Here is a 27,201-nt window from a genome sequence, read left to right as displayed (position 1 = left end):
TCTAATATTAATTATTTTGGAAATTTTGCTTCTTGATTAATTTTTATTTTCTTATGATGGCCTGTATATTAATTTCATGACTTTAGTTTTTTATGTTCTCAATTTCAATTTTCCATGTTAGAACTGTTAAAAGTGAGGTTTTGTAAAAAATTTCAATTTATTTTTTATAAGATTATCTTGACTTCATGATCTGGATAATGAATTTGATACTAAGTTAATCCAAGTTGATTTTGTTTATTTTTTAGAATTTTTTTAATTGAATATTTTTTTATTGGGCTTCATATCTTTTTAATCGAGTTTTATAATTTTTTTAATCTGTATACGAGAAACCTATTTAAATGCCAATGATCAAAACAAGATTTCCCACATTAAAGCATTTTAATCTGCACTTGTTCATTTGAAGTTTGCATCGCAATATCTCCATGTGCACCAAAGTACTAGCATGGTGAAGCTGGCTCGAAACAATACCACACCACAAAATGATATAAAGGCAATACAAAAATCGGGTCATCATTCCTAATAAAGATTTTGTCCTTTTGGGGGGGAAACCATCAAGAAAGTTCAAACCCAAAGGACCACAATTTCACCTAGCTTGGTAGAGCTTACTAAAAGAAAAGAAAAAAAACCTCGGGAAATATCATAATGGCGATGAAAATGTGGGTCATATCTCGTCAAGAAACAAGTAATTTTGGTGAAAGAAAATTAGACATGATTAACTCCAAATTCGAAGGACAGCCGAAATTGTGATCTTAATATCATAATGCCCCACAGCCACATGGTAAATTGCCGTTTGGGTTTCATATGAAACAAAATGGCCTTAGGAGAGGAAGCCATCTATGTTACAAATGCTTGTCTTTAAGACATTGATTTCACCACATGTTCGAAACAATGTTGGCTGGGATCCTCAGAGCCCTGCACTGCCAAAATTTGCTTTCAACAAGCACCACCTCCGCACCTCGTGAACATCACGTGACCATGGACCCATTTTTGACCACTCAGCTCGAACAGAACACAACCTTGTAGGGGCCGGCCCTTCGATGCCGGGAATTCAATCCTAAGCTGACAACAGTGATTGCACAACTCAGTCAATACTCGAGAAGAAGAGAGAAATATGAGTTTAAGGAAAGGCAGTGGCGTGGATCATAGACAAGCAAAATGACGTGTTGAAACATCTCCATCACTTGAAGTAGGAGGAAAGTATGATTGCTATAAGTAGTCATAGCTTATTGCTGAAAGGGATGATGAGAGAAAAGTGGAAATTGCGGTTGTGAGACTGAAAAGTCGAAAACATTTAGAGAAATATTTTTCACTTTCTTCCGACTTCTATCCACTCCCTTTGGAACCCAAAAAGCCTAAAATAAAAATCCTCAACACACATCTAAGACAAAGCATACAGTTTCACAGTCTTGTTTTTGTTCCTTGAATGTTAAAAAGCAATCTTCTAATATTTTGCAAATATTAATCAATAACTAAATAAATAAAAATACATAAAACTTAGATAAACAAGTTATTTAGTTATGAAGAAATAACATTTTGAAGAACTTTTCAAAATATAAAAAACCCTTTGGAACAACCAAACTCAGAATAGACAAATTTTACTAGTTTAGAAGATTACAAGAGTATTTTCGACTAAATTTTTTTTATATGTACACTACCTTATTTATCAAGACAAATACTTTATTTTATCTTCTACCGCAGTAGCTTGCCAAAACATTTGACGATCTTTAAATTGTTGTCATTCTAACTAAAACTTCTAGTTGCTAATAGTTAATACAAAAATTCCCCTTACGAGCCTCCAGGCTCTTCAATATAATAGTTAATAATATTATAATGATGAATTAGCATAAAAGTAGTTCAAATAGTTCTATCATAATAAAGTATTTTAACAAATACTTTATTAAAGTATACTTGCAAGCATAATTGAAACAATGTTATATAGCATGAGAATAGTTAATAATATTATAATGATGAATTAACATAGAAGTAGTTCAGATAATTCAATCATAATAAAATATTTTAACAAATACTTTATTAAAGTATACTTGCAAGCATAATTGAAACAATGTTATATATTATGAGAATAGTTAATAATATTATAATGATGAATTAGCATAGAAGTAGTTCAGATAGTTCAATCATAATAAAGTATTTTAACAAATACTTTATTAAAGTATACTTGCATGCATAATTGAAACAATGTTATATAGCACGAGAATAGTTAATAATATTTATACAACAACATCCTAACAGTTCTTAACATGTTTCATTCAAATTGTTCATAACATATTCAAAGAATACTTCATGCAGTATATTGCATCTTAATAATTCATAATATGGTCATAAAACTATCATGCACCAAATATTGTTATACAACTATATGCATCAAATTCAAAATGTATCAAATATTCAGCATAGAGATTTCTATGCTACAAAAAATATCATAGTTATTAAAGACCAGGATTTTCAATATTCAATATTCAATATTCATTACTGATTAGAAAACAGTAAAATAACATAAACAAATTGATGGTTGGCTTTTGCTTGCTGACTACTAGCTTACTTTTCTTTTTCTTTCTTTGCATCCATACTTGCCTTCCTCTTGGTACGGCAAACATCCTAGTCCTCATCTTTACTAATAATAGATTGATGTACTTGTTTGACATCCAAGTCGAGTTGAACAAATTTTTCATTAACCTACACAATATCTTATTGCATATATGTTAACAACTTGTTAACAGGATCAATCTTTTATTCCTACTTACTAGTAAAACTATCAAACTCATTTGATAATACTTACAATTGTTCAATTATAAGAGAGAGTAAGGAGATGGTTTAAGGAGTTTCAGGATGAGAGGATGTAGACTCTTCAGGATGTGACCTTTTTTTTTTTATTGATCACAACTTTAGATTTAACAACAATTACAGCTAAGATCTTTCCATAAATCTTAATTATTGGCTCACTATCATGCAAGGGTATTTTGGTCATAATTTCTACCCTAGATATCAACCCACTAAAAGGCAAACGCACTTCCTTCCTAGTTGTAGCTTTTTGTATGACATTAATAAAATGGGTGGCTAGGTAGATAGGAACATCAATAGTAATAATATATATGAATTGGACTTTCTCAATTATTAGCTCAATATGCCTTCCAATAGGGGTTTGTTAACATATTTTTTTGCTAATAATCAGTAAATAAGTAACATGGTGTTCAAAGGCAAACTATGTGATTTGTCAAACCATAGATTACCAATCTAAGTCTTTGAAGGGGCTTCTATTCTTTTATAGGAAAAGTTAGGATCTATGATTTCAAATAGCTCATATAACTTTCTAATGATAGTGGAAGTAATAAAATGGTCATCAAGATTGAAAAGCTCATAATTGGCATAAAACTTTCTAACTACTTCAACATTTAGAGCAAATGCTCCTTCGGTCATTTTGCCCAATTGTCTTTTTTTAAAGATATCTTTTATGAACACAAGTGTGGGAATCACCTACCAAAACTTCTTTTTCACCTAGCATGTTCTTCTTAGAGAAATTGTTTCTGTAAGCCATCTTTGTACCAAGGGAAGTGAAACAATTGGTTTTTCTAGATTGTAGCAACATTCAACAAGAAAATGCATTAGCCATTTTCAAAAATAATAAATAAAAAAAATATGTTATGCAAATATATTATGAAAATGATTGTAAAGACACAATATTTTTAATAATCTTCTCAAGAAATTTCATATCAAGATAGGATATCCTTACCATTTTTGCATAAAGGTTAAATTCAAGATAGAGAGGATAAATAGATGTTTTGTCTCATAAATTTATTTTGTATTTATCGGAAGATGTCAAGTAAAGATGAAGAAATTTTCTTGGAAAATTATGAGAGGGTACTTTAAAACAAGAAAGAGAGAGGGAGAGAGAATGATGATTAGATGTTTTGATAAACAAAACCATTAATTCAATTGTAAAAAAAATATTTTCTCTCTTGTTCTTGCTCATATCAAGCTTCATAATAGGCACATATAGCCTCTCTTAAAATGACATGTCAGTTTTATGAAAAAGACTGACTCTATAGACTAATAATTTCTCTTTATATGTCTCAAATCAGTTAGGCCACGTTATTTTCACATGTTTTTCTCACAATTGTATCTAATTGTGCACTTAGAAAGAGATATGAACCTACATAAATTAACTTAATCTTTTAGCCTAAAAATACTCACAATTGACAGTTTAGAAGGAACACTTACCTTATTAGTTAATCTTCATTCATGAACACATATTTTTTTAGCTAACCAAATCAATATGTGAGTTTGTGAGTGAAAAAGACAACAATTCTACTTTAAAATTTCTATCTTCATCTTTTTCTCTTTAATTTGATATATTGTTAGTAAAGTGTGAGCATATGTTGAAAGTAAAACTTTATGTTGGGGCCTAGATATAAAATATTCTCACTCTTAACATAGGGTTTGATTAACTATATCATTTATATTATATTGCTCGTTTATTTTCACAATGAGCAATTGACTTTTTCTTTAAAATTTGGAGTATAATGGATTTATACTGAAGTGTTCATTTATTTCCACAATAATGTGAACACTTGACTTTTTCTTAAGGATTTGTTAGGAGAAGTGTCTTAACAGCCTATACACTATGTTCAACTAGCTTTAATCAATTCAATGCACATTACTCCCCCTTAAATCAATTTTACTTTTGCTAGCAATTAGTAAAACAACTTGAATTTCTTATAGTGTTTAAGATTATAGCTTTATTTGGTCTTCCAAGAGAATAACATTTCAAAAGTGAAGACTACCAAATAAGATTTGCATCGATCCTAATTGGTAAAGATTAGGTATACTTGCAAGGTTTGCTTTTGTGTTTCAGTGTTAACAAACAAATAAAAACACAAACAAAACTTTTTACACACATTTTTTTTATATTATTTATGAATTTTATCTCTTTTAATAATCAGGGTATATCACATACACCAATAACGTTTCTAAGAAATTCAAATCTTAGACCATCTAGAGGTTTCGTGAATAAATCAATCAATTGATATTTGGTGTTTATGTTCTAATGACAAAATCTTTGACTCAACCAAGTCTCCAATAAAATAATGTCTTATATCTATATGCTTGGTTATTAAATGTTGCACATCATTTTTAGAGATACTAATTGCATTGGAATTATCACAATGAATAGTCATAGTATCTTGAGAGAAACCATAATCATCCAGCATCTTTTTTATCCAAAGAAGTTTTGTGCAACAACTACCTGCTACAATGTACTCGACTTTTACAATGGACAATGAGATTGAATTATATTTCTTACTCATTCATGCTTCCAAGTTTCCAACAACATAAAAATAGCCTTCAGTAGTGCTTTTTATTTTTATTAGCGTTACCTTCTTAGTCAACATCTGAATAGCCAACTAGACTCAAGTTTGAATTTTTTTGAATACCATACACCATAGTCAATTGTAGTACTTATTTTAAGATTCTTTTAAATGCTATAAGATGTGATTTTTTAGGATTAGATTGGAATCTAGCACAAACACCTACACAAAAATCAATGTCAAGTATACTAGCAATAATGTAAAATGGAGTCCTTATCATGCTTCTATAAAGTGTATAATCAACACTTTTCTATAGCTTACCTATAGGATCGAAGCTTATTTTAACAAATGTGCTCACAAGTGTACAAGCATGACTCTTTTCTTCTATTTAAAACTGCTTAACCATATCTCTAACATGCTTAGATTGACAAACAAAAATTTTATTTTCACTCTACTTAATTTGTATGCCAAGAAAAAAGTTTAACTCGCCAATTATACTTATTTTAAATTCAAATATAACTTTTGTAGCAAACTCATAAGAAAATGATTCATAAGTAACTTCAAACACAATGCCATCCATATAAATCTGAGCAATGAGTAGATGTCTACCAATTTTTCTTACGAAAATAGTCCTGCCAACTTGTTTCTCTTTTGAAATTGTTATTTTACAAATATTTTCTTAACAGTGCATAGCATACTCGTAGTGTTGGTTTTAGACCATGGAAGGCTTTCTTCAACTTGTATGTATGATCAGGAAATAAATGATTAGTGAAACCTTTGGGTTATTCTATATAGACCTCTACTTATAGAATTAGATTTATGAATGCACTCTTCACATCCATCTAATACAATTTAAAATTCAATTGATAAGGAATTACAAGTAGTATATGAAGAAATTCTAAATGAGCTATTGGTGCAAATGTTTCATCATAATCAATCCCTTCGACTTGAGTGTATCTTTGTGCCACTAGTTTTGTTGATGATTGTTTCATACTCGTCTAAATTATTCTTGAAGATTTATTTGATTCCAATTATTTTGTGACTATCAGGATGTGAAACCAATTGTCATACACCATTTCTTATAAACTGATTTAGTTCCTTATATGTGACATTGGTCTAACTTTCATCTTATAAGGCATATTCAACCTTTTTAGGTTTATTTTACAACAAATAACATATATATGTGTCTTAATTGATAACTTTTTTTCTTAACCTCATAATAATGTTCTCCTTATGATGATTATGTTTTATCCTTAATGAAGGTTTTTTCTCTCATAACTGTTTAAAAACGTGTGAAGAACTCTCCTCCTGGTTTTTCTTATCTTATTCTAATGAGGTTTTTTCAGTTATCTCAATGATGTTATCAAGGTCTTTCTTCATACATTCCTTAAAATTGTTATCAACAACCACATTGATTGATTCCATGACAGTTTGAGTTCATAGGTTGTAGACTTTGTTGTGTGATGAGTATCCAAGAAAGATTCATTTATCATTCTTGTTATCAAATTTACATAAGTTTTCTTGATCTCTCAAGATATAGAAAAAACTTATAAACACTCTGAAGTATTTGACTATAAGCTTCTTGTTATTCCATAACTCATAGGAAGTGAGTTTTATTCCAAATTTAAACATAACACAATTCAAAATATGTACAATAATGTTGACAGCTTTCTTCTATAAGTACAGTGCAACTTTCTTACTATTCAACACAGTTCGAGCCATTTCTTGTATAGCTATATTCTTTCTCTTAGCTATATCATTTTGAAAAGGAGTGATAGGAGAAAAGAATTCTTTATGTATTTTTTCATCATAAAAAAATGAAAAGTTAGTATTTTCAAATTCTTTTCTATAGTTACTGTGAATTCTAGAGATGGAAAAATTATTTTATGTTTGCAGTCTTCTGAACAATTTCCTCGCAAGATCAAAAGATTTAGACTTTTCTCTTAATAGAATAGACCAAGTATATCCTGAATAGTCATCCACAATGACTATGATATATTTCTTTCCACTCAGACTTTAGTTTGAGTTGGACCTATTAGGTCCTAATGTAACAATTCAAGGGTTCTTGAGGTTAGAATGTCAATAGTCTTCTTATATTGAGCCTTGGTTTGTTTTTCTTCCTGACATGCTCTACACACCATCTTTTTAATTGCTCGCAAATTTGGTAGACCATATACTACTTTTCTTTTAAAGATCTTTGAAGAACAAGTTATTTGCTTACAAAGGAAAACCTTTAGAAGAACTTTTTTACATAAAAAAAAAAAAAAAAAAACCCTTATGGGGCAACCAAACCCCAGATAGAGAACTTTCACTAGTTTAGAAGATTATAAGATGAGTATTTTCAACTACAAATCCTTTGTATCTATACAACTTTACTTGTCAAGACAAATACTCGTTTTTGTCATCTATCGTAGCAGCATGCTAGAATCTTCAAATTGTTATCATCCTAACTAGAACATCCAATTGCTAATAGTTAACACAAGAATTCCCCTAGAAGTTTGCAAGCTCTCTACCTCTTTAACGAACAATTCTCCTTGAGAATTTTCGTCACACTCTACTCGTGTGTCAAAATTAGGGGTGTTCAAAAAAACCGATCAACTGATTAAACCAAAAAAATCGAGAAAACATTAACCGATAAAAAACCCGAATAAACCAATTAAAAAATAAAAAAAACCACCCAGTCCGGTTCGGTTCAGGTTTAAAACAGCTTAAACCGATTGAATCGACCCAAACCGAACTGGTTTAAAAAAAGGTATAAAAATAACCATTCCTAACCCTAATTCACTTTCCTCCTTTTCAGTTTCAACTGCCACCCCCTCTCTCTCTTTGCAACCTTCCCTTTGCTTTGCTTTCCCTTTCCCTTTCCCTTTCCCCTTCTCAGCCACCCCACCCTCCTCCTGTTCTTCCCCTTCACCCTTCCCAGCATTCCCCTTCCCTTTTACCTTTCTCAATTTTCAACCACCCCACCCCTTTCCCCTTCTCCTTCCTCTTTCCCCAAAAGCAAGTGAACAATAGTTATCCAAGCTATACAATTTTGACACAATAGAATAACAATTCTTTCAATATGCAAGTCACGACTAAGAAAGTATCACATGATTCCAGGCAAGGAACTGTTTAATTTTTTCCAATCACTTATATCTTATGAGCTATTATTATAGAACAGTTGCCCTCCTTGTAGATTGTATAGTTTGATTATTAATATGCAAATATTTCTTAACATCATATGAAAGGGGAAAGGGAAGCAAGTAAACATTGGTTATCATTGTTACCATAGAACAATCCGGTTTTTCTGGTTTTTTTTGCTAAAAAACCGACCCGAACCGAACAAAACCGGTTCAGTCTAGGTTGTTAATATAAATAATATTATTTTCCGGTTCGGTTGTATTTTTTAGTTAAAATCAGACCGTGAACACTCCTAGTCAAAAGTATATGCTATGAAATTCTGTGCAATTCCTTAGCTGGTTAAGCACTTTTGCTCCACTGCAAGGGCTATTCTATTTGTTCTTTATGTAGACATCCATATAATAAGAATAAAAACATTTGATAAATATTATTTCCAGGCTTCCTAGTCTATTACATTTTTAACATACCTCTAAAACGCTTCATAAAAACAATTCTTTAACAATAATCTTTAGATAACTTGTATTATCTTTTTTGAAAAAATCTATTTGAATTTCCTATAAAATTTATCCTAACAAACTAGATAATTACATAAATAATCATGTTATATCTTATAAGATAAACTTGACTAGTTCCTTATCTAATTTGAATAAACTAACAATCTAAACAAATTCATTTTCATCCACGCTAATAATTATTTATCAATCAAAGCCATTCATTTCCACATTCACACAGTTAATATGAAGTCACCACTGAATATTTTGACTGTGCCGCCCAAACCTTCCCTTTAAATTGTCGTCTCCACCTTTCATCTCCATAAGCTCTTCTACACCTCTCCTTTTGCTATTCCTCGCAATAGCGACTTGCACAGTTTCTCTCCTTCCTTCTCTTTCTCAGACAGAACAAATGGGATCACCACCTTCGGCCTCTCTCAAACAGAACAACCTTATATTCCTTGTGTTTATCGTGATCTTATTCTTTTGCTCCATGCCTGATAAAGCCAACCTTTGTTCCAACCAATCTTCTGTCAACCCAAGTGCTGTCCCATATAAGCGCTCCTCCAACATCTCCTCATTGGAAACACTTCAGCTAGATGGCTACTTCAGCTTTGATCATATCGATTATGCAGCCAAGGACTTTGGCAATCGATATCATTTCCTGCCGTTAGCAGTTCTACATCCGAAATCGGTTTCTGATATTTCCAACACTATAAAGCATATTTTCAAAATGGGTTCCACTTCAAAGCTAACAGTTGCTGCTAGAGGCCACAGTCACTCGCTTCAAGGTCAAGCACAAGCTCATCAAGGTATAGTAATAAACATGGAATCCCTTCAGGGACCAGAGATGCAAATTCACACCGGAGAGCTGCCGTATGTGGATGCATCAGGTGGTGACTTGTGGATTAACATTCTACATGAGACTCTTAAATACGGGCTTGCACCAAAATCATGGACAGACTACCTTCATCTCACCGTCGGAGGCACCTTATCAAATGCCGGAATTAGTGGACAGGCATTCAAACATGGGCCACAAATCAACAACATTTACCAGTTGGAGGTTGTCACAGGTATATATACTCACGCATGATTCTGTCATACAAAAATTTTCATACTAGGTAGGCCCAATATCACAGTACAGGAAATAGAAAGTCATTTCAGCGTGACAAGGAGGATGCTCCAGTGATTTTATTACTTCGATTTTCATGAAAGAACAATTTTACCACGCCACACGAAGTTGCTGGAAGCTTTGCTTTTCAATTAGACTGAGCCTGGGGGGAAATATCATGAAAAGAATGCACCTTAAAGAAAAATGAAATTCACAGCGAGTTCTAACTATAACTAGCTAACATGAAACAATGATTCAGTTATTTAAAGCTAAATGAGGCACAACTGAATCTAACTTGATGCTCTGGGTGCAGGCAAGGGAGAAGTAGTTACCTGTACAGAGAAGCAGAATGCAGAACTCTTTTATGGTGTTCTTGGAGGACTTGGGCAGTTTGGAATAATCACTCGAGCGAGAATCTCACTTGAACCAGCACCAAAGATGGTAAGAATTACACTCTTAACATCTCTGTGCAATGCTATAATGTCACAATGAACTCTTATCGACAATGTAATTTATCGCTTTTGACAGGTGAAATGGATCAGAGTACTATATGATGAATTCTCTAAATTTTCCAGTGATCAAGAACGTTTAATATCATCCAAGGATTCTTTTGACTATATCGAAGGGCTTGTGATAATAAACAGAACCGGTCTCCTCAATAACTGGAGATCCTCCTTCAATCCAAAAGACCCACTTCAGGCCAGTCGATTCATCTCAGAAGGAAAAACTCTTTACTGTCTAGAAATTGCTAAATACTTTAGCCCAGATGAGTCCGATATAATGAACCAGGTTAGACTTGCACAGAGAACACTGCAAAACACCTCTTGGGATCCCAACATAGATTTTACATAATCGAAGCCCGTGTTCCTACTTCCTAACCTTATTTTCTCTCATGCAGAAAACTGAGAGCCTATTGTCAGAACTGAGTTACATTTCATCCACACTCTTTCTGTCAGAAGTTTCTTACGTGGAATTCCTGGATAGAGTCCACCTGTCTGAAATCAACCTCCGGTCAAAAGGTTTATGGGAGATTCCTCACCCATGGATGAATCTTCTAATCCCTAGAACCAAAATTATTGAATTTGCTCAAGAGGTCTTTGGCAATATTCTTACAGGCAACAGCAATGGTCCCATCCTCATCTACCCGGTCAACAAGTCCAAGTACTCTCATACGAGAAACAAAACTATTAATTTCCCCTCAATTTTCGAATATTATATTATCAAACTGATTTTTCCTTCGCATTGCAGGTGGAACAATAGAACATCTTTAATCACACCAGATGAAGAAACTTTCTACCAAGTGGCATTCTTATCCTCTGCAATGCCATCTTCCACGGGAAGAGATGGCTTGTTTCACATTTTAGCCCAAAACCAAAGAATTCTAGATTTCTGTTCCAAAGCCGGTCTTGGAGCCAAGCAATATATGCCTCATTACAGCACCCAGGAAGAATGGCAAGCTCATTTCGGCCTACAATGGGAGGTTTTTGTTAAAAGGAAATCAACTTATGACCCAATGGCAATCCTAGCTCCTGGCCAAAGAATCTTCAGAAGGAAATACCTTTCTCATGATGCTGGCCACTTATAAGGAATATCAGGAAAAGATTCCTCGGGAGAATATGGACCATAATGCGTACAACTGTAAATTAAAATTATAAGGTCTGATGGAAAGTTGGGTTGCCATATATAGCAATCGTCAGCATAATAGAGAGTAAGAGTCAGCAGGCCATTTATTTGTTAATAAAAATGAAAATTTTAAGTAGGCAATTCTGTAAAGAGGGCTTATAGTATTAGCTCATAATGATTTTTAAAAATATCATGAACTTAAATTTCTTTTATTTCTTTGAGCGAGGAGCAAGCATCTATCTTTATTCCATGAATACCAAAATCATGCAAACAGAAACATGAAATAAATAATTAATAAATTCAAACCACGGAGTTACATGTTACGATCATGCCACAAAAAATCAGAAGCCAGAAACACCAGAAAAAGTTGTCCGTGGCAACTAGGTCTCAAGGACTGGCAAAACAACTGCTTCCTTTCTGTCCAGCCAAGACCTGGTCTTTGTATTTCTCCCTGTGGCTCTTCATAGTTTCTAGCATCAAGGATTGTTGAATCACTTGCAACAGGAAGAAAGCTACTTATATCATCTCTAGCTCCAAAGCCACCAGCTCGTATAACATCATCTGGTGTTAAGGAGGCCTCCATTTTTACTTCCCCAGATCTGTCCTCATCTATAGGAGCATTTGGAGAAACAAGTTCCTGCGCTTTCCAATCAACCACGGTAACTTTCATGTTGTCTCCTGAAGAACTTGGACCAGGTCTTGGAGTATCTTTCACAACATTCCTGGAAAAGTTGGTTTCAGCTGCATCATTACTTGTTCTGTTTTCATCAGTATCTGAGGCATCCAGGAAAAAGAAAACAAACTGACGTAGGAAAGCCAGCGTTTGCATGTAAATATATTTTCATAAAACAAAAAAAAAAAGAAATGGAATGACGGAAAACTGAAATATATATATCACAATTAAAAGATAAATTTAAGTTGGGCCTCGTAATAAACTTCATCCATATGTAAAGGTGAGATTCCAATATCAAAGTCTATTCAGGTAACAAACAGAATCTCTCAAGCAGCCATATTTCAAGACTATGGTTGCTCTGGACGTATAATAAAAACGAAAAATTCTAAAGGAGTTCAAAAACCTTGACAAATCTGAGCACTTCATTTTCTTATTGTGGGCAATAAAATAATTATATGGGAAAAGTTGGAAAATCATAACACACTGATAAATAAAAGTAACACGATCCTTATTGATTGTGTCAGCTATGTATAGGATGTTACCTCTAAGCTTACCTATGTAAGAAAGAAAAGGAAAGAAAATAAGAACAAAGACTCTAAGATAACCAAGTCACGAAATCTCTCCAAAAAATTTATGTCAGCACTTGTTTGTTTGTTACACCTCCTCCAGGATCTATACTACCAGAATTAGATTTGACAAGTCAATTCCAGTAACCAGCATTCCAGAGCTTGATCCATGAAGAAGGCTGAAGACAACATTATTGAACTCAAAGCATTCATGTTCGCATGTAAGCAACACATATAGCTTGTCTTGTAATTTGAAGGGTCCTTCAAACTTTTCAAATCTATCTGCATTAAATTTGAAGGCATGCTTTTGTGGAAGAAGGTAGTCTTATCTGAGAATGAGAGACGACTCAGATTGCTGAAAGAGGAAAACAGAAAGAATGATCAACTCATTTTAACGTTGCATAGCTACATATATTAGACAAAAATATATTTATGGAAGTCATCATAAGGACATCGACAAAATAAGAGAAATCTACTACGGTCTAATTTGATATTTTTGACTGAAATGTGAGCTATCATTGCGAGTAAAAACACTTCAAAGATACTTTAAAACCAGCACTATGCGTGCATGTTCTACTCTTAATTTCGTGGTAATAATATTGTTCTTTAACATCTAATGGCACATCGTTGATTTTTTACTTCCCCGCAACATTTAAGATAGCTAATTCTGCTCTCATTGTGAAGCATGCTACTGTTACAAATGAATTTCATACAAAAGGTCTGGGTTCTGCAACAGCAACCTCCTCGGATTCATTTACTCAGTATAACGGTGACGAGTGTCAAAAATGATTATAAACACTTTTATCACAAGTTACCAAAAGATTCAGGAGGCAAAGGGCCATATACAAACAGCAGGGTGAGCATAGTACCAGCTCGAAGTGGTCCACTAAATTCAATTCTCTGGTAAGTTTAGTTGTTACGAGTATGAAATTCAATTTCCTGTCCCTTTTTATGCAGATCAAAATAAAATAAAATAAAAACAATTTTCTAACATGAAATACTCAAAGAAATGCCTCCAAGCCCAAACTGGCGAAGGATCTCTCAAGGCATGAAAAATAAATTACACAAAAAAACTGCAGAGCTGACGCCTGATTGAAGAAGTTAATTTTTACTTGAAGTGATACACAAGTTCATACCATGTAAAACCTTGGCCGACATGTGATCCATGGAGCAATATGAAAACATAACCCAAATGGTTCTCGTGAATATAAGATCCTCTGTAAAAATGTTAATCGAAACAGCAGCTGCTATAAGATTCCGTGTTTATAAATTGTGGATTCTAAATGATTTTTACCACGAAACATCGAGCACAGAGACAAATTTAACAATGACTGGATCAAGAAATCAATGAGTAAGAAAAACATCAGTTCTTAGACAGAAAGATGCAGTTAGCATTGACAGATAAAACGTATTCAGATAATTCATCGTTAAAAACAAGTCGTCTGGAACACTTGAAGCTTGAAGATCATGGTTTCTAAAGTACATTAACAACACTCAATTCAACCAGCCACCTTGCTCCTAAAGAACACCCAAAATCAATAAGACTACATTTTTTGAAAGCCAATAACATGGTAACAGAAATTGATGCAGAGCAAGTCAGAGATTTCCTCCCTCCTCAAAAAAGTCAAAGTACAGCTGCATTGGCACTGCACTAAAATGGTTTTAGCAGTAAATCTACGAGCAATATAATCACTACTAACTTTCTCTCATTTCACTATAATCCCTACTTGCTTACTATTAAGAATTTAAAACACTTGAATTTTTACTTTTGCATTAATTAATAAATCAAGACAGTAATTACGTAATGATTAAAAAACAGCTTATCATAAGTATACCAGGAGAAGCCATTAGCATTTAATTACTACATCAGCACAAGAAAAACTACAGCTCTCAGATATTTTTAATGAAGGAAAAGGAAAGGAAGGGAGTGTGGTGATTATGATATTTGAAAGTTTTAGGGTTTTGATAGGAGAAAGGATGATTGGTTGAGTTTAGTGTTTACCTGAGAGAAGAGAAGAGAAGAAAGTAGGAGTCGGTTCAGCTTTCGCTTTCGCTTTGCCACCTTTGTGGCGACGGTGCGGGATTCATTTGGCGTTTTGCTAGTTTGTGTCGTCATTTGTGTTGGTTGGAAGGCTTCTTGGCTAGCTTTCGACGTGGATTCTCATACACTTGTTCGCCCAGCCCATGCTATTATCACCTTTTTTCCATAGGATTGATCGGAAAAATCTGACTAGGAGTGGATCCGATCTCAAAGCTTGGATGGGTTAATTTACAACGCGGTGATAATTTTTGTATTTTAAATTAATAATTGTTGATGTTTTTAGATATTTTAATGTATTAATATCAAAAATAATTTTAAAAAATAAAAAATATATTTTTTAATAAAAAATATTTTAAAACACAATTATAAACACAATCTAAAACATATATTAAATTAAATTAAAAAACAAGAAAAAAAAGCCATCAATATTTGAAAAATTAAAATACCCTTTTATGATTTTCTCTTTTGAACTATATTTTAAAAAAAGTAGATTTAAAAAAAATTAAATAAATGAAAGGCAGATTATTATTAATAAAAATATTATTTTAATTTTTATAAAATTAATATTTACAACAAAATTGTATATAGAACCCAATATTATTATTTTTTTACGATTGCAGAAGCTACTGCAAAATAGCAAGCACACCCTAACTCTAGTGGCCCTCTATTTTTCCTATATTTATTTAATTATTTATTCACTAAATAAGTGTAAACACAAGACTTTGAAATTCAAGGAGTATACAACAAACGGTACAATTTGTCTGTCTAAACCTCACTCTCCCCTCCCCTCTCCCTCGCTAGTCGCTTCCCTCAAAACGAAGCAAAACCCTAACACCGAACATCTCACAACAATCCAAACAAAACCTTCAATTTCACTAAAACCTAAATCTCCTCTTCTGTATTGCCTCAAATGTCACCGGCTGCGGCCGTCGATATCAGGTCACCGGTTACCTCCAAACACCCTTACTCTCTCCAAAACCCTAACCCCACTCCAATTCAGAATAACCACCGCCAAACTGTAAATGCTACGTTTTATGGTAACACCAGCGAAATCGATATGAATAAAAACGGGTCGCATACCGGGACGGGACGGGCGAGGCCGAGGCTGATGAAGGTGAGGAAGCAGTTACATGGGAGGAACAGAGGAGAGGGTCCGGGTGAGTCCGGTTCCGGGTCGGATTTTAACCCGTTTAAGTCAGTAGGTGATAATGTAGATGGGAATAGTTGTGTGTCCAATGTGGGTTTTGTGTTTGGCGCAAATGGGGGTGTAAAAAGTGGGGATTTTGATCCGGGTTTGAATTCTAGAGTGGAATTAGATTCTAAAGAAACAGGATTTGGTGGAAATGTGGGGCAGTGGAGAGAGAAGGAGCCAGCTTTGGGTTTGAAAGTGGAGCCTACGGAGCTTGGTAATATGGGTTTTGTGTTTGATCCTACTGGGAACGGTGTTGGGGTGAAATCTGATGTGGAGACTAGAGAATTGAATGAGTGTGTTGTGAATGTAGGCGGAGTAGAGAGTGAAAAGGTCAGTAATGCGGGTGACGGTGAGTTTTGTGATGACAAAAGTGAATTAAGATCAAGTTTGAATTCCAATAAGGGAGATTCTAGTGGGAATGGGGTGAAGTTGGGTTCTGATGATGTTGGTTTTGTGTTTGGTGCCGCTCGTGAGGCTTTCATTACAAATGTGGGGGCTTCTGATTCTAGTTTTGTATTTCGTGCTAATGCTGATGATTCCATTGCAAATGTAGAGGTTTCTGGTTCTAGTTTTGTATTCAGTGCTGATACTAATGATTCTAGTGCAAATGTGGGGGTTTCTGGTTCAGGGTTTGTTTTTGGTGCAAGTTGGTTTGATAAGAAGTTAAATTCCAGCGAGGGAAAGCGAGAATCTGGTGAAAGTTCTGGAAATTCAGTCTTTTCTGATACAGGGAAGATTAAATTAAAGAATGAGGCCGATTTTCATGAAGTGGAAGGTAATAGTAATGGCGTTTTTGTGTTTGGTAGTAGCAGCAAGAAAAGTTGCAATCTTAATGAATGTGTGGTTACGAACTTCCCTGTTGAGGTCAAGTCAAGTGGCGGAACTTTTTTAAACTACAGCATTTCAAAGGATCAAAATGGTAATCTGGATTCTAGTGTCAATGGTAAGGGTAAGTTTGCATCATTTCCAAATAGTAGTAAAGCAGCTAGTACATCTAGCATTAACCCAATATTTAATCTTCCAGAAGAGATTAAGAAACTTAATATTAATGAGTTCAAGAATGTTCATGGAGCCGACAATGAGAATTCATCTGCAAATGATGATTCTTTATTTGTTATCAGAAGCAGTAAAAAGGCTTCTGCCTCTTCTAATGGAAGTTCAGATACTTGTTCTCCTGAACAGAATGCTGCTGTGGGTTCGGGTGGTGATAAATTTGAATCCAGTGACAAGAATAGAAGTTGCAATACCGGTAGTACTTCTATCAGAACTTCGAGTTCAGAATTATTTAGGTTTCAGGCAGGATGTGTGAAGACTTCTTTTGAAGGCCAATTATCTGAAGATCGAATGAATGATGATACAAAACTCAATGGAGCTGCTCCTCTAACTTCCTTCTCATTGGCTGGTTTTGATTCCCAAGTACATAGTGAAGTTTCTGAAGCAACAACTATGGCTGGAGTTGAAAGGGAAAATAACAAAAGTATTTCTACAAGTGATCTTGGTAGATTAGGGATGCCCTTTACCGACTTCAAAACACCATGTGATGCTTTTTGTTTAAAAACAAGTGTATTTCCAGAATCAAATAAGAAACCAGAATTTACTGTAAATAACCGATCAAAGAAGGGCAAAAGATTAGAAACGAGGGTAAAGTTGAAGCAGGATTCTATACGTAAGCAACACCCAGAGCAAGTTCAAGTACAAAATGAAAGGTGTGGCCAAGAAAATCTAAATTCTCCCGGATGCTACTCACCCATGGATTTTTCTCCTTATCAGGAAACTGCAGCAGCTGGGAAATTTTCTGAAGAAACTTCTGTGACATTAAATGATTCCAACCCCCAAGAAAATAACTGTGCACCCTCAATGTTGCATTCAACAGCGACAACTGGTCCCAGAGAGGTTGAAGGATTAGATGTTAAGACAGATGGTGGGAGGCCAAGAGAGAAGATGAATCAGGAGAGTTCTGGTTGTGATTCTGAAAGATGTTTCATGGGTGATTCTATATCTAAAGGGTTCGTTCTTGGTGCTGAAATGTCCTGCGCTGATTTCAACTTTGAGCAGGTGAGTGGCAGCAATGATGGTGCAGCTTCCGCTGAAGTTACGCATGGTTTAAACACAGAAAGCAGCCATCAAATGCAATTTTCCTTTGCTTCAGGTTTGGAAGATGTAGATGTGAGAAAATTTTCCTTTTCTGCTTCATCCTGCTCATCAACACCAAAACGGCAGTATAGAAAGAAATATAGGAGGAAACCTCCATGCGAACCATTTATTTTTGTCCCAAACCCAAATGTAAGTAAAGTCAATTATTGTTCTTTCCAAATTCCATCCATGCCAGCACTTCTGTATGTATAGCTTTTGACACTGCAGGGTCAAGGAGAAGATTTATCTACTCGACATAAAAAGGTGGGGAATAAATCTGAAATAAATGAATTGGCGAAGCAAGGTTCAATCTCATCCACTGGCTCTGTTCAGGAAGAATGTGAGATGTGGCGAGCAAGGTGCTTTCTACTTAAAATCTATTAATGGCTAAATAGCTCCCACATTGTTTACTGCTGAATATTAGGATATATTACTTTTGAGACTGCATTTGATACTTAAGTTGGATAGGGTTTGGTTTTTTCCAGGGGAAATCATGCTTATCAAAATGGGGATATGTCGAAGGCAGAGGATTTTTATACATGTGGGATAAATTCCATTCCTTCTAGTGATATTTCAGGATGCTGTCTTAAGCCTCTTGTTATTTGCTATAGCAACCGTGCTGCAACGCGGATGTCTCTTGGAAACACGAGGGAGGCATTAAGAGATTGCATAAAGGCTGCTGACCTAGACCCCAACTTTTTCAAAGTTCAAATAAGAGCTGCTAAGTAAGTCCTTTGCATGGGGTGCATGCAGCAAAATTTACATCTTATCTGTTTCAAATGGTTCGTTTTTACACAATTTTTTGAACTAAATATTTTCTTTTGGTAAATTGGTTGAGTGAAACAAGATATGGTGACTTGTTTTAGATGTCATATCTTGCTTTGTGCTTCTTTTTTATCTTTTTATATTTCTTTTTTTTTTTTTGGGGGGGGGGGGTCCCAAGGTATGTATATCATAAAAAGTATTCCAGTAGAAGATTGTTGTCCTGAACCTATGAACAATATCCTTTGCATCGCACCTGAGAATGGCTCTCTTTGAATTTTCATTTCTTATATGCTGACTTCATCTGAAGGATAGGAGTTGTTTGGTTGTGCTTCATATGTAGATTGTATGTGACATCTATATGTTGATACCTATATGCTCTACGCTAAATGGTGTACTCTATATTCTAAATATGTGTGAATTTCTTTTTGTTTTGAATCCCCATATTCTGTATGTCCACCATGAGTGGTCCTTTTTGACCACGTACACTGATTGACCTTACTGCATTATCCCCATTTGCTTCTTGCTGAATGTCGCATCTGTTTGAAAATGATGTGTTGCATGCTGTAAACATGTGGGGATTTTTTTCACTTTCCAGTTGTCATCTTCAGCTGGGAGAAGTTGAGGATGCACTTCACTATTTTAATAAGTGCTTGGAATCTAGAGCTGGTGTGTGTTTGGATCGAAGAATCATAATAGAAGCTGCTGATGGCGTACAGAAAGCTCAGGTATGCATTTATTAGCTTAAGTGGTGCTGATGTGACCATCTTATGGTAGTAGATATATGATGCTTTTCATTTATTTTATATCGATCTTACTTCTAAAATAGTAGTGGCGAAAAAAGTAAAAATAAAAGTAGAGATATAGAGGATAAAGGTTACTTTTCCACTTAGGAATATCTTGTACCTTTTTTCCTTAAGCACATTACTTTTTCGAGCAGCAGCTCCTAATTAAGCAAAATAATGTAGTTCTAAAGGTTTAATAGGATAGAGCTAGGTTTCCTTTTCTGGCAGATTACAATTTAACAAACATTACTACATCCTACAGGCAGTATAAATCATATCTTTATAGGTGATGCATTGTTAAATGGGCCTGTAAAATCTAGAAAGAAATTTGTTTTGATTACAAAATGTGTAGTTGGGACACAAAAATAGGCACTTCATTTTTCATTGATTTCACATTTTGGATGGGCTATCAGAAATTGCTTCTTAATGGTTACATCATCCTGTCACTGTGACATGGTTGGTTGGAGTTATTTGTCATTTGGATCTTCCTTCCTCTTCCTTTCCTGCTATCCATGTGTGCTTTTTTCCATGACTGATCGAGTGGTTTTCCTTTCTTCCAGAAAGTGTTAGAGTGCATAAACCATTCTGCAAAACTTTTGGAAGAGAGAACATACGATGCAGCACTTAATGCTCTAGATGTGATTGCCAAGGCCTTATCCATTAGCCCCTACTCAGAAAGACTACTGGAAATGAAAGCGAAGTTTCTGTTTATGGTCTGTGCTCTTTCAACATTTTTTTTTTGCTCTTGTTCAAGTGACTAAATAATTGGAATATTGAAGAATGTCAGTTGATAAATTTCTGCCCATCAGAGTATTTCATTTGTTTGCCTCTAGATCTTTTCTAATCATAGGCTGTTTTGGTGGCACTTTGTAGTTGCGGAAGTATAAAGAGGTGATTCATATGTGTGAGCAGACTCTTAGTGCTGCTGAAAAGAATTTTGTTGGAGTGGATGGGCAGTTTGTAGATATTGGCTGTTCTGAAAGTGAAAATTGCTCATTCGCAAGGGTGTGGAGATGGCACTTAATTTCAAAGTCCTACTTTTATTTGGGAAAGCTTGAGGTGGCTCTTGATTTACTTCAGAAATTAGAGCAAATGCGATCCATCAGTTGCAAGTAAACACATCATATCATCAATTCAGATCCAATTTTAATCGGTACTCCTTTCTCAAAATAACTTTGAGGTCCCTGATAATAATTTGAACTATGCAGGAAAGCAGATGCAAGTAAGATATTGGAATCATCTGTTACATTAGCTGTCACCATACGGAATCTTTTACATCTTAAGGTATGCTGTTGATTGCCATAAGTTCACTTCCCTTCTTAGGTTTCAAAATGATATATGATGTGTGATGGTTTCTATAACATGAATGTCATCCTTAATGTTTTAGTTGGGTTAGAATACTGGGTAATAAGGGTGCTGCATGGTATTTATGTCTTTTTGTTTATTGATGGAGACAACATGGTGGTCAACTTGTCAACTAGTGAAACTTTTGATAAAAATCTAAAATCTATATACCCTAATGTACTATGTGCATATAATGCATATAATATTGTACATAATCTAATGATTCATATCACCATGTCGTCTTAATCTGTGCCCATTTTAAGCAAATGACCGCAAATGTTATAAATGTTTTCTCCATTCTCATTTTTTAACAATGTATAGACATTTAAAAATCGCAGATGATGAAAAAAAAATCCTGTGGAAATAATAATCAGGTAGCTTTTGGTATTGTTAATGCTTGGGGTTGGTTTGATTGGATTGCCTATTCTAAAGGACTTTTAACAATGTAGATTTGGTTAACTGATTTCATTTATTGAGTTTGTGTTTGTAAAATCTGCTATATGTGTTATCATTATATGATAATTAATACCCATAGAAAATTAGGGCTGGAATGCACATTCCAATTGCTAATGATTGTCTATGAAGACAGATTAAGTGATTTATGTTTGGTGTTTGATTCGGTTCTGGGTTCCCTCTGGCAGTCTTATGGTAGATTACATATTCCATGGTCTTACTCTTGTCTTTTCATGGAATTCTTCCAGCTGAACTAATTTAGCATTCTTGTCAATTACAGAGTGCAGGAAATGAAGCAGTTCGATCAGCGCAGTACACTGAAGCAGTAGAACATTATACTGGTGCTTTATTAAACAGTATTGAATCCCGCCCTTTTGCAGCAATTTGTTTTGGAAACCGTGCTGCTGCCCACCAAGCACTGGGGCAGATTGTTGACGCCATTTCTGATTGCAGCCTAGCTGTGGCACTTGATGGAAATTACTCAAAGGTTTATCTCTAAAATATGTCTTGCCAGCAGTTAGTTGATAATTTGATATGGAGCTCAACAAGGAAGAATTAAATGTTTCCTTTAACATTGTTATATAACACAAATACATACTATGAATTGCATCCTTTGATGAACATGGACATATTTTGCCTAAATGGTTCCTGCCAATTTGCTCTGTAAGAGGGAAGAATTCTGCTTAATTTACTTAAAGGGATGTGACATATGGACATCAAATTTTAACAACTGCTTACATGGTTGCCTGATTGACCTAGTATTAATTGCTCAATTGCAACTGATGCAGGCAGTTGCCAGAAGAGCTGCTTTGCATGAGAGGATTAGAGACTATGGACAGGCGGCTACTGACCTTCAAAGGCTTATTTCTATTCTTGAAAATCAATCCGATGGAAAGGTCAGACAGTCCAGCAAACCCGCTAGATCCACCAGCTGGACAAAAGAACTAAGGCAAGCTCATCAGCGTTTGTCCTTAATGGAAGAAGAGGCTAAGAAAGGAATCCATTTGGATTTATATTGTATTTTGTAAGTCATTTTGGAACCTTCAACGCATTATGCTTCACTGGAACAACATCATGTTTGTAATGTTTAGATGCTATCTTTCTCTTTAAACCAGATATCTGTGGTGCTTCTAGAGTCATAGTGGTATTGTTCCCAGATTTGTTGCACTATAATCATTATTTTCTTTGTCAAGGTTTTTAAAGCTGAGCCTTTCTGAGCATAAAACTTAATTCTATCATGGCATATGCTTTACGAAGTTTCAAATTCTCAATATATACACGCTTATGTATATATTGAGAATTTGAAACTTGGTAAAGCTCTTTAATTAAGAATGTGAAGTGCCTTTATCTTTCTTTCTTTTTTTAGAATTGTAAAATACCTCGAATCTGCCCAGTTACAAATCATTCTTTTACTGGAAAGAAAAGGGGTTCTGCTTTTTTTACTTGTATTTAATCTGTTACTGTTCCCGCATCTCTGGGCTAACATGGTGATATTTGTATCTAAAGAAATCAAGGAAATTTTCTGGTCATAATTAAATGCAGCATGCCAGCATTTTATACTTTTATAATTTGTCAACTATATATAATTTCTTTGTTAGGGGAGTCAAGGATTCTGAGACAGCATCTGATATAAAAAAGGCATACCATAAAGCAGCACTTAAACATCACCCGGACAAGGTTTCTAGCTTTCCACCCCTGCGTATTTATTGCTGCTGATCCTGTTTCCAAATCTTACAGGTTTCTCTTGTATTTTTTCCCCCAATTGTAGGCTGGTCAGTTCCTGGCAAGAAGTGGAAGTGGAGATGATGGGCGGCTCTGGAAAGAAATTGTCCAGGAGGTTCACGCAGATGCTGACAGGCTATTTAAGATGATTGGAGAAGCATACGCAGTACTCTCTGACCCCACTAAGGTTTGTTATCCACTTGATTTCAATAGGTCTAATATGTCCGTATTCTAGATTTTGAGCTTTCTTTCTTCAGATACCTACCTGTACTGTCATCAATTCCTATCTCATCAGGTGTTTTTCACCTTTAAATTGTGTGGCTAGTCTTTTACATCTTTAAGCAACCTTGTCTGTGTGGCTACTATTGTTGGTCACCTTGATTACTATGAATGAAGGCATCCTTTGATTAGCAGCAGTTAATCAAAATTGGCAATGGATTGTTTATAATTTCATGTATGAATGCACATGTGTGATGTATACTTGGATTTTGGTTGGTGTAGAAAAACTAAAAAATCATTGCCAATGTCACAATTATCACAGTTGCAACCGCCACTCATTGCCATCAATGCTGGCAACATTTTTCCATTACCACCTCCATCATGTTCGCTATTGCCATCATCACCTCTTCTACATATAACCGCTACTACCCGCCACCTCTTCTACCATGGAAGCACTATCATCATCATGACCATCAATGTTGCTCCCTCTATTATAAACATTAATGGTACCGCTGCCATTTTTGCTGCCATCCATGATAACCATTATGACATGATCAATTCTACCACCAACTATAACATGGGCATGACAATTGCTGCAACACCATCACTGTGATAAACATTTGCTGCATTATAATTCTTGACTCGTTTGCTCCAGACACATGAATATGGTCAAAGATTCTATCTTGTAATTGCTTGTTTTTTCTGTAGTGGTTTGTTTATCATTGTAATTAGTATTTCTTCTTGTAATGGTTTGTTATTTAACGTGATCTGTATTTTGTCTTGTAGCCTATCTGGCATCCTAAATGGTATTTTGTCTTGTCTGTCTGTAGTGTAATTTGTGTTTCATTCTGTATTTTATATTATTTCTCAGTATCAGTCTGTTTCCCTGTTATATTTCAAATATAGTGCCAAGGTATGTTTTGTTTTCCAAATAATTTGTTATCTATTCGAGTCCCTTGGTTCTTATTCAAGCATTTCATTCATGTTAATTGAACAGTATTCATGGTAATTGAACGGTATTGAAAACTTTCGAGTTTTTCTACCTTTTTTTTGTTTTTCCTTGTCATTATTAATGACCTTGTGAACTAGAAGGGAATATGTTATATGCTAATTGTAATCTATTTGTTTTCTTTCTTTCCTTCCTTTTCTATTTCAGTCCACTGTATTACTACTATGGAAGGTGTTTAACTTGCTGCCTAACCTCTGTTATAAATTACTTTTGATATGTGTGAAGAAAATAGTAAGCTGTTCATCCTTGATCCCATATAACTTGGACAGACATGACTTCTCAATTACAGGATGGTGTTATTCCATATCTGTTTTCTGCATCCTGCTTTTAGTGAAGGTTGTTAACTACTAGGAGCATGACTGAAATCGTATGTTCTCTGTTTGTCTGACTAGTGAACTAGTTTTTGTGCCCAAGGTAAAATTCAACTCATAACCTATCGACCTTAAACAAGGGCTAGAGCACATTGTTGAATGAGGTTTGAGATTTTATCTAGAAATTCTAGTTGGCTCCCAAGCAAGAACATGTTCTCTTATTCTGTTTGCATTTTTTGATTAGCAACCATTGCCTCATTTTGATGCATTGTTTTGAATTGTCAGCGTTCGGAATATGATCTTGACGAGCAAATTAGAAGAGCATCCAAGGAAAACAATGGAAGCAGTCCTCATGGAAGAACATCATACACACGGGGTAACTCAAATGAGAGAAATGAGTACCGGCGAAATTGGCAGGATAATTGGAAGACCTATGGTTATTCACGTTCACGCTGGTAGGAGAAATATCCTATGTCTCAGGATTTATATGCAAATTGCTTTTTTCAGATCAAGGTCAGGTCAGCTTTTACGGAACAAAGTTCAAGATGGATCTTCAGGACAGAGTAACGATTGATCTGGTCTAGCAACTAACAGCCTGCTAATGGATCCAGACTGGTTGGCATTGGTCTAAAAATGGATGTCTTAGTAAAGTTGGCAGATTTCAGTCTAAGAAATGTCCAGTTCTTATGGAGGGTTAAAGGGAAGATTCGGTTGGAGAAGGATGCTGGACCATGAAGGGCATTGTTTCCAAGCATACTTAATACCTGGCTCCGCTATCGTCTCTTGAGCTAAGAGAAACTTTGGACAAAGAAAGAGTCGGGGTTTTATTTATTCAACCCCCATAGAGAAAACAGAGAAGATTTAAAGAAAAAACAAATGGATGTACAAGTTTTGAGTGTTAGTGCTTAAAACTAAGATCCCCTTTTTCCATCCAGACTAAGCCTAGAAAGAGAGTGAGCCGATCAGAGCTAGGAGATGATAGGATAGCTATGCTGGCTGATACGCTCTTCACCGTTAATACTGTGTTTGGTAACGCCATGCTACTGTGTTTGGAAAATGCGGCTCTATATTCTCAAAAAATTTCAATTTTTTTATTTAAAATAAAAATTATTGTTTTGTTTTTTTATCGTTTTGATTGGTAATATTAAAAATATTTTTTAAAAAATAAAAAAAAATTATTTTAATATATTTATAAGTGAAAAATTATTTTAAACTGTCATTGGTACTACAATCTCAAACAGGTTGGGAATACAGTTGAAACCGTGATATAGCAAATTTTAAAATTTGTTTTAGAAATTATTTTTTAAATGTTTTAAAATTATTTTGATATTTTGATTTTAAAAATAAATTTTAAAAAATCAAAAATTTATTATTTTAATATATTTTTAAACAAAAAATATTTTAAATTGTAATCATTAGTATAATTTTAAATAGGCATTTAAGGTGATTGTCATTGGCAGTTAAGGTGATTGTCATTACCTTTGTCATTGGCAATGACAGATAAGCACGATAGCTAATAATTTTTTATAAATCAAAAAAAAAAATAGCCCAAAAATAAATTAATTTCATAAATTATCTTAAAAAATATATATAATAATCAAAATAATAAAGATTAAATTTAATAAATAAAAAAAATTAAAAGATGATAAAATTTAAATAATAATAATTATAATTTTATAAATTATTTCAAATAAAATAAATAACAATCGAAAGAATTAGGACTAAATTTGATAAATAAAAAATTTTAATTAAAAAAAAATAATAAGATAAAAACAAATAATAATCATAAAAATAAAAAAAATAATATAAAAATCAAATTAAATTAAATTAAATTTTAAAGGGTGAAATTAAAACAAAATATATAACAATTAAAAATTTGAAGACCAAATTTATTATAATCAGCAAATAATATGATATTTCTAAATTTTTTATAACTTTTAAAAAATATTTTCGGTCAAAATAAAAAGAAACAATTTGTTAAAAACTAAACTAAATTTTAAAAAAATATTTTTTTTTCACTAATAAAATTCGGACAGAGACCACTTTTCATAAAAGGTGTAAAAGAGAACATCTCAGTGGGAGTGTGAGACAGCACCAAAAAGCAAATGGAAAATCTAGTCAAAAATGCATGAATGAACAATGTTAATTTCTCTTTTCAAAAGCTTTAGTGTGGAAAAATCTACAGAATAGGAAATGATAACGGGAATATTATAAAAGAAAAGCAAGGGGCTATGCGTGAACCATGGAGTAAGGAAAGTAGAAGGTCAGTCAGTCATGGTGGGAGCTCACAAAGTCCTCACACGTTTGTGATGTATGTGTCTA

General features: G+C 34.1%; 2 protein-coding genes and 1 long non-coding RNA gene across 4 annotated transcripts; 2 read left to right on the top strand and 1 right to left on the bottom strand.

The window, feature by feature from the left end:
- Positions 1-9,295: 9,295 nt before the first annotated feature.
- LOC118052599 (cytokinin dehydrogenase 1) lies at positions 9,296-11,822 on the top strand. Its single transcript, XM_035063597.2, has 5 exons — positions 9,296-10,008; positions 10,360-10,487; positions 10,575-10,835; positions 10,945-11,207; positions 11,295-11,822. The coding sequence occupies exons 1-5, from the start codon at positions 9,348-9,350 to the stop codon at positions 11,629-11,631; spliced, it is 1,650 nt and encodes a 549-aa protein (XP_034919488.1). The 5' UTR covers positions 9,296-9,347; the 3' UTR covers positions 11,632-11,822.
- A 40-nt stretch (positions 11,823-11,862) lies between these two features.
- LOC118052608 (uncharacterized) lies at positions 11,863-15,192 on the bottom strand. The gene is made up of 2 exons (XR_004688221.2): positions 14,045-15,192; positions 11,863-13,263 (listed from the first exon to the last, which is right to left on the bottom strand). It is a non-coding gene; the product is annotated as an uncharacterized lncRNA (long non-coding RNA).
- A 408-nt stretch (positions 15,193-15,600) lies between these two features.
- On the top strand, positions 15,601-25,966 carry LOC118052621 (uncharacterized). 2 transcript variants are annotated; one of them, XM_035063620.2, is made up of 12 exons: positions 15,620-18,424; positions 18,503-18,633; positions 18,760-18,999; positions 19,635-19,764; positions 20,382-20,534; positions 20,695-20,933; positions 21,030-21,105; positions 21,899-22,105; positions 22,407-22,642; positions 23,217-23,295; positions 23,387-23,527; positions 25,165-25,966. In XM_035063620.2, exons 1-12 carry the CDS (start codon positions 15,860-15,862, stop codon positions 25,336-25,338), a joined length of 4,371 nt encoding a protein of 1,456 aa, XP_034919511.1. In that variant the 5' UTR covers positions 15,620-15,859; the 3' UTR covers positions 25,339-25,966. The 2 variants fall into 2 exon arrangements, with proteins under 2 accessions (XP_034919518.1, XP_034919511.1); XM_035063627.2 differs by lacking the exon at positions 25,165-25,966 and having other exon boundaries at positions 15,601-18,424; positions 23,227-23,295; positions 23,387-23,526.
- The last annotated feature ends 1,235 nt before the right edge of the window (positions 25,967-27,201 follow it).

This window comes from Populus alba, chromosome 16, assembly GCF_005239225.2.
Source record: "Populus alba chromosome 16, ASM523922v2, whole genome shotgun sequence".
NCBI lineage: Eukaryota > Viridiplantae > Streptophyta > Magnoliopsida > Malpighiales > Salicaceae > Populus > Populus alba.
Note: the sequence above shows the minus strand (reverse complement) of the source record. Positions and strands in the feature narration are given on the sequence as shown.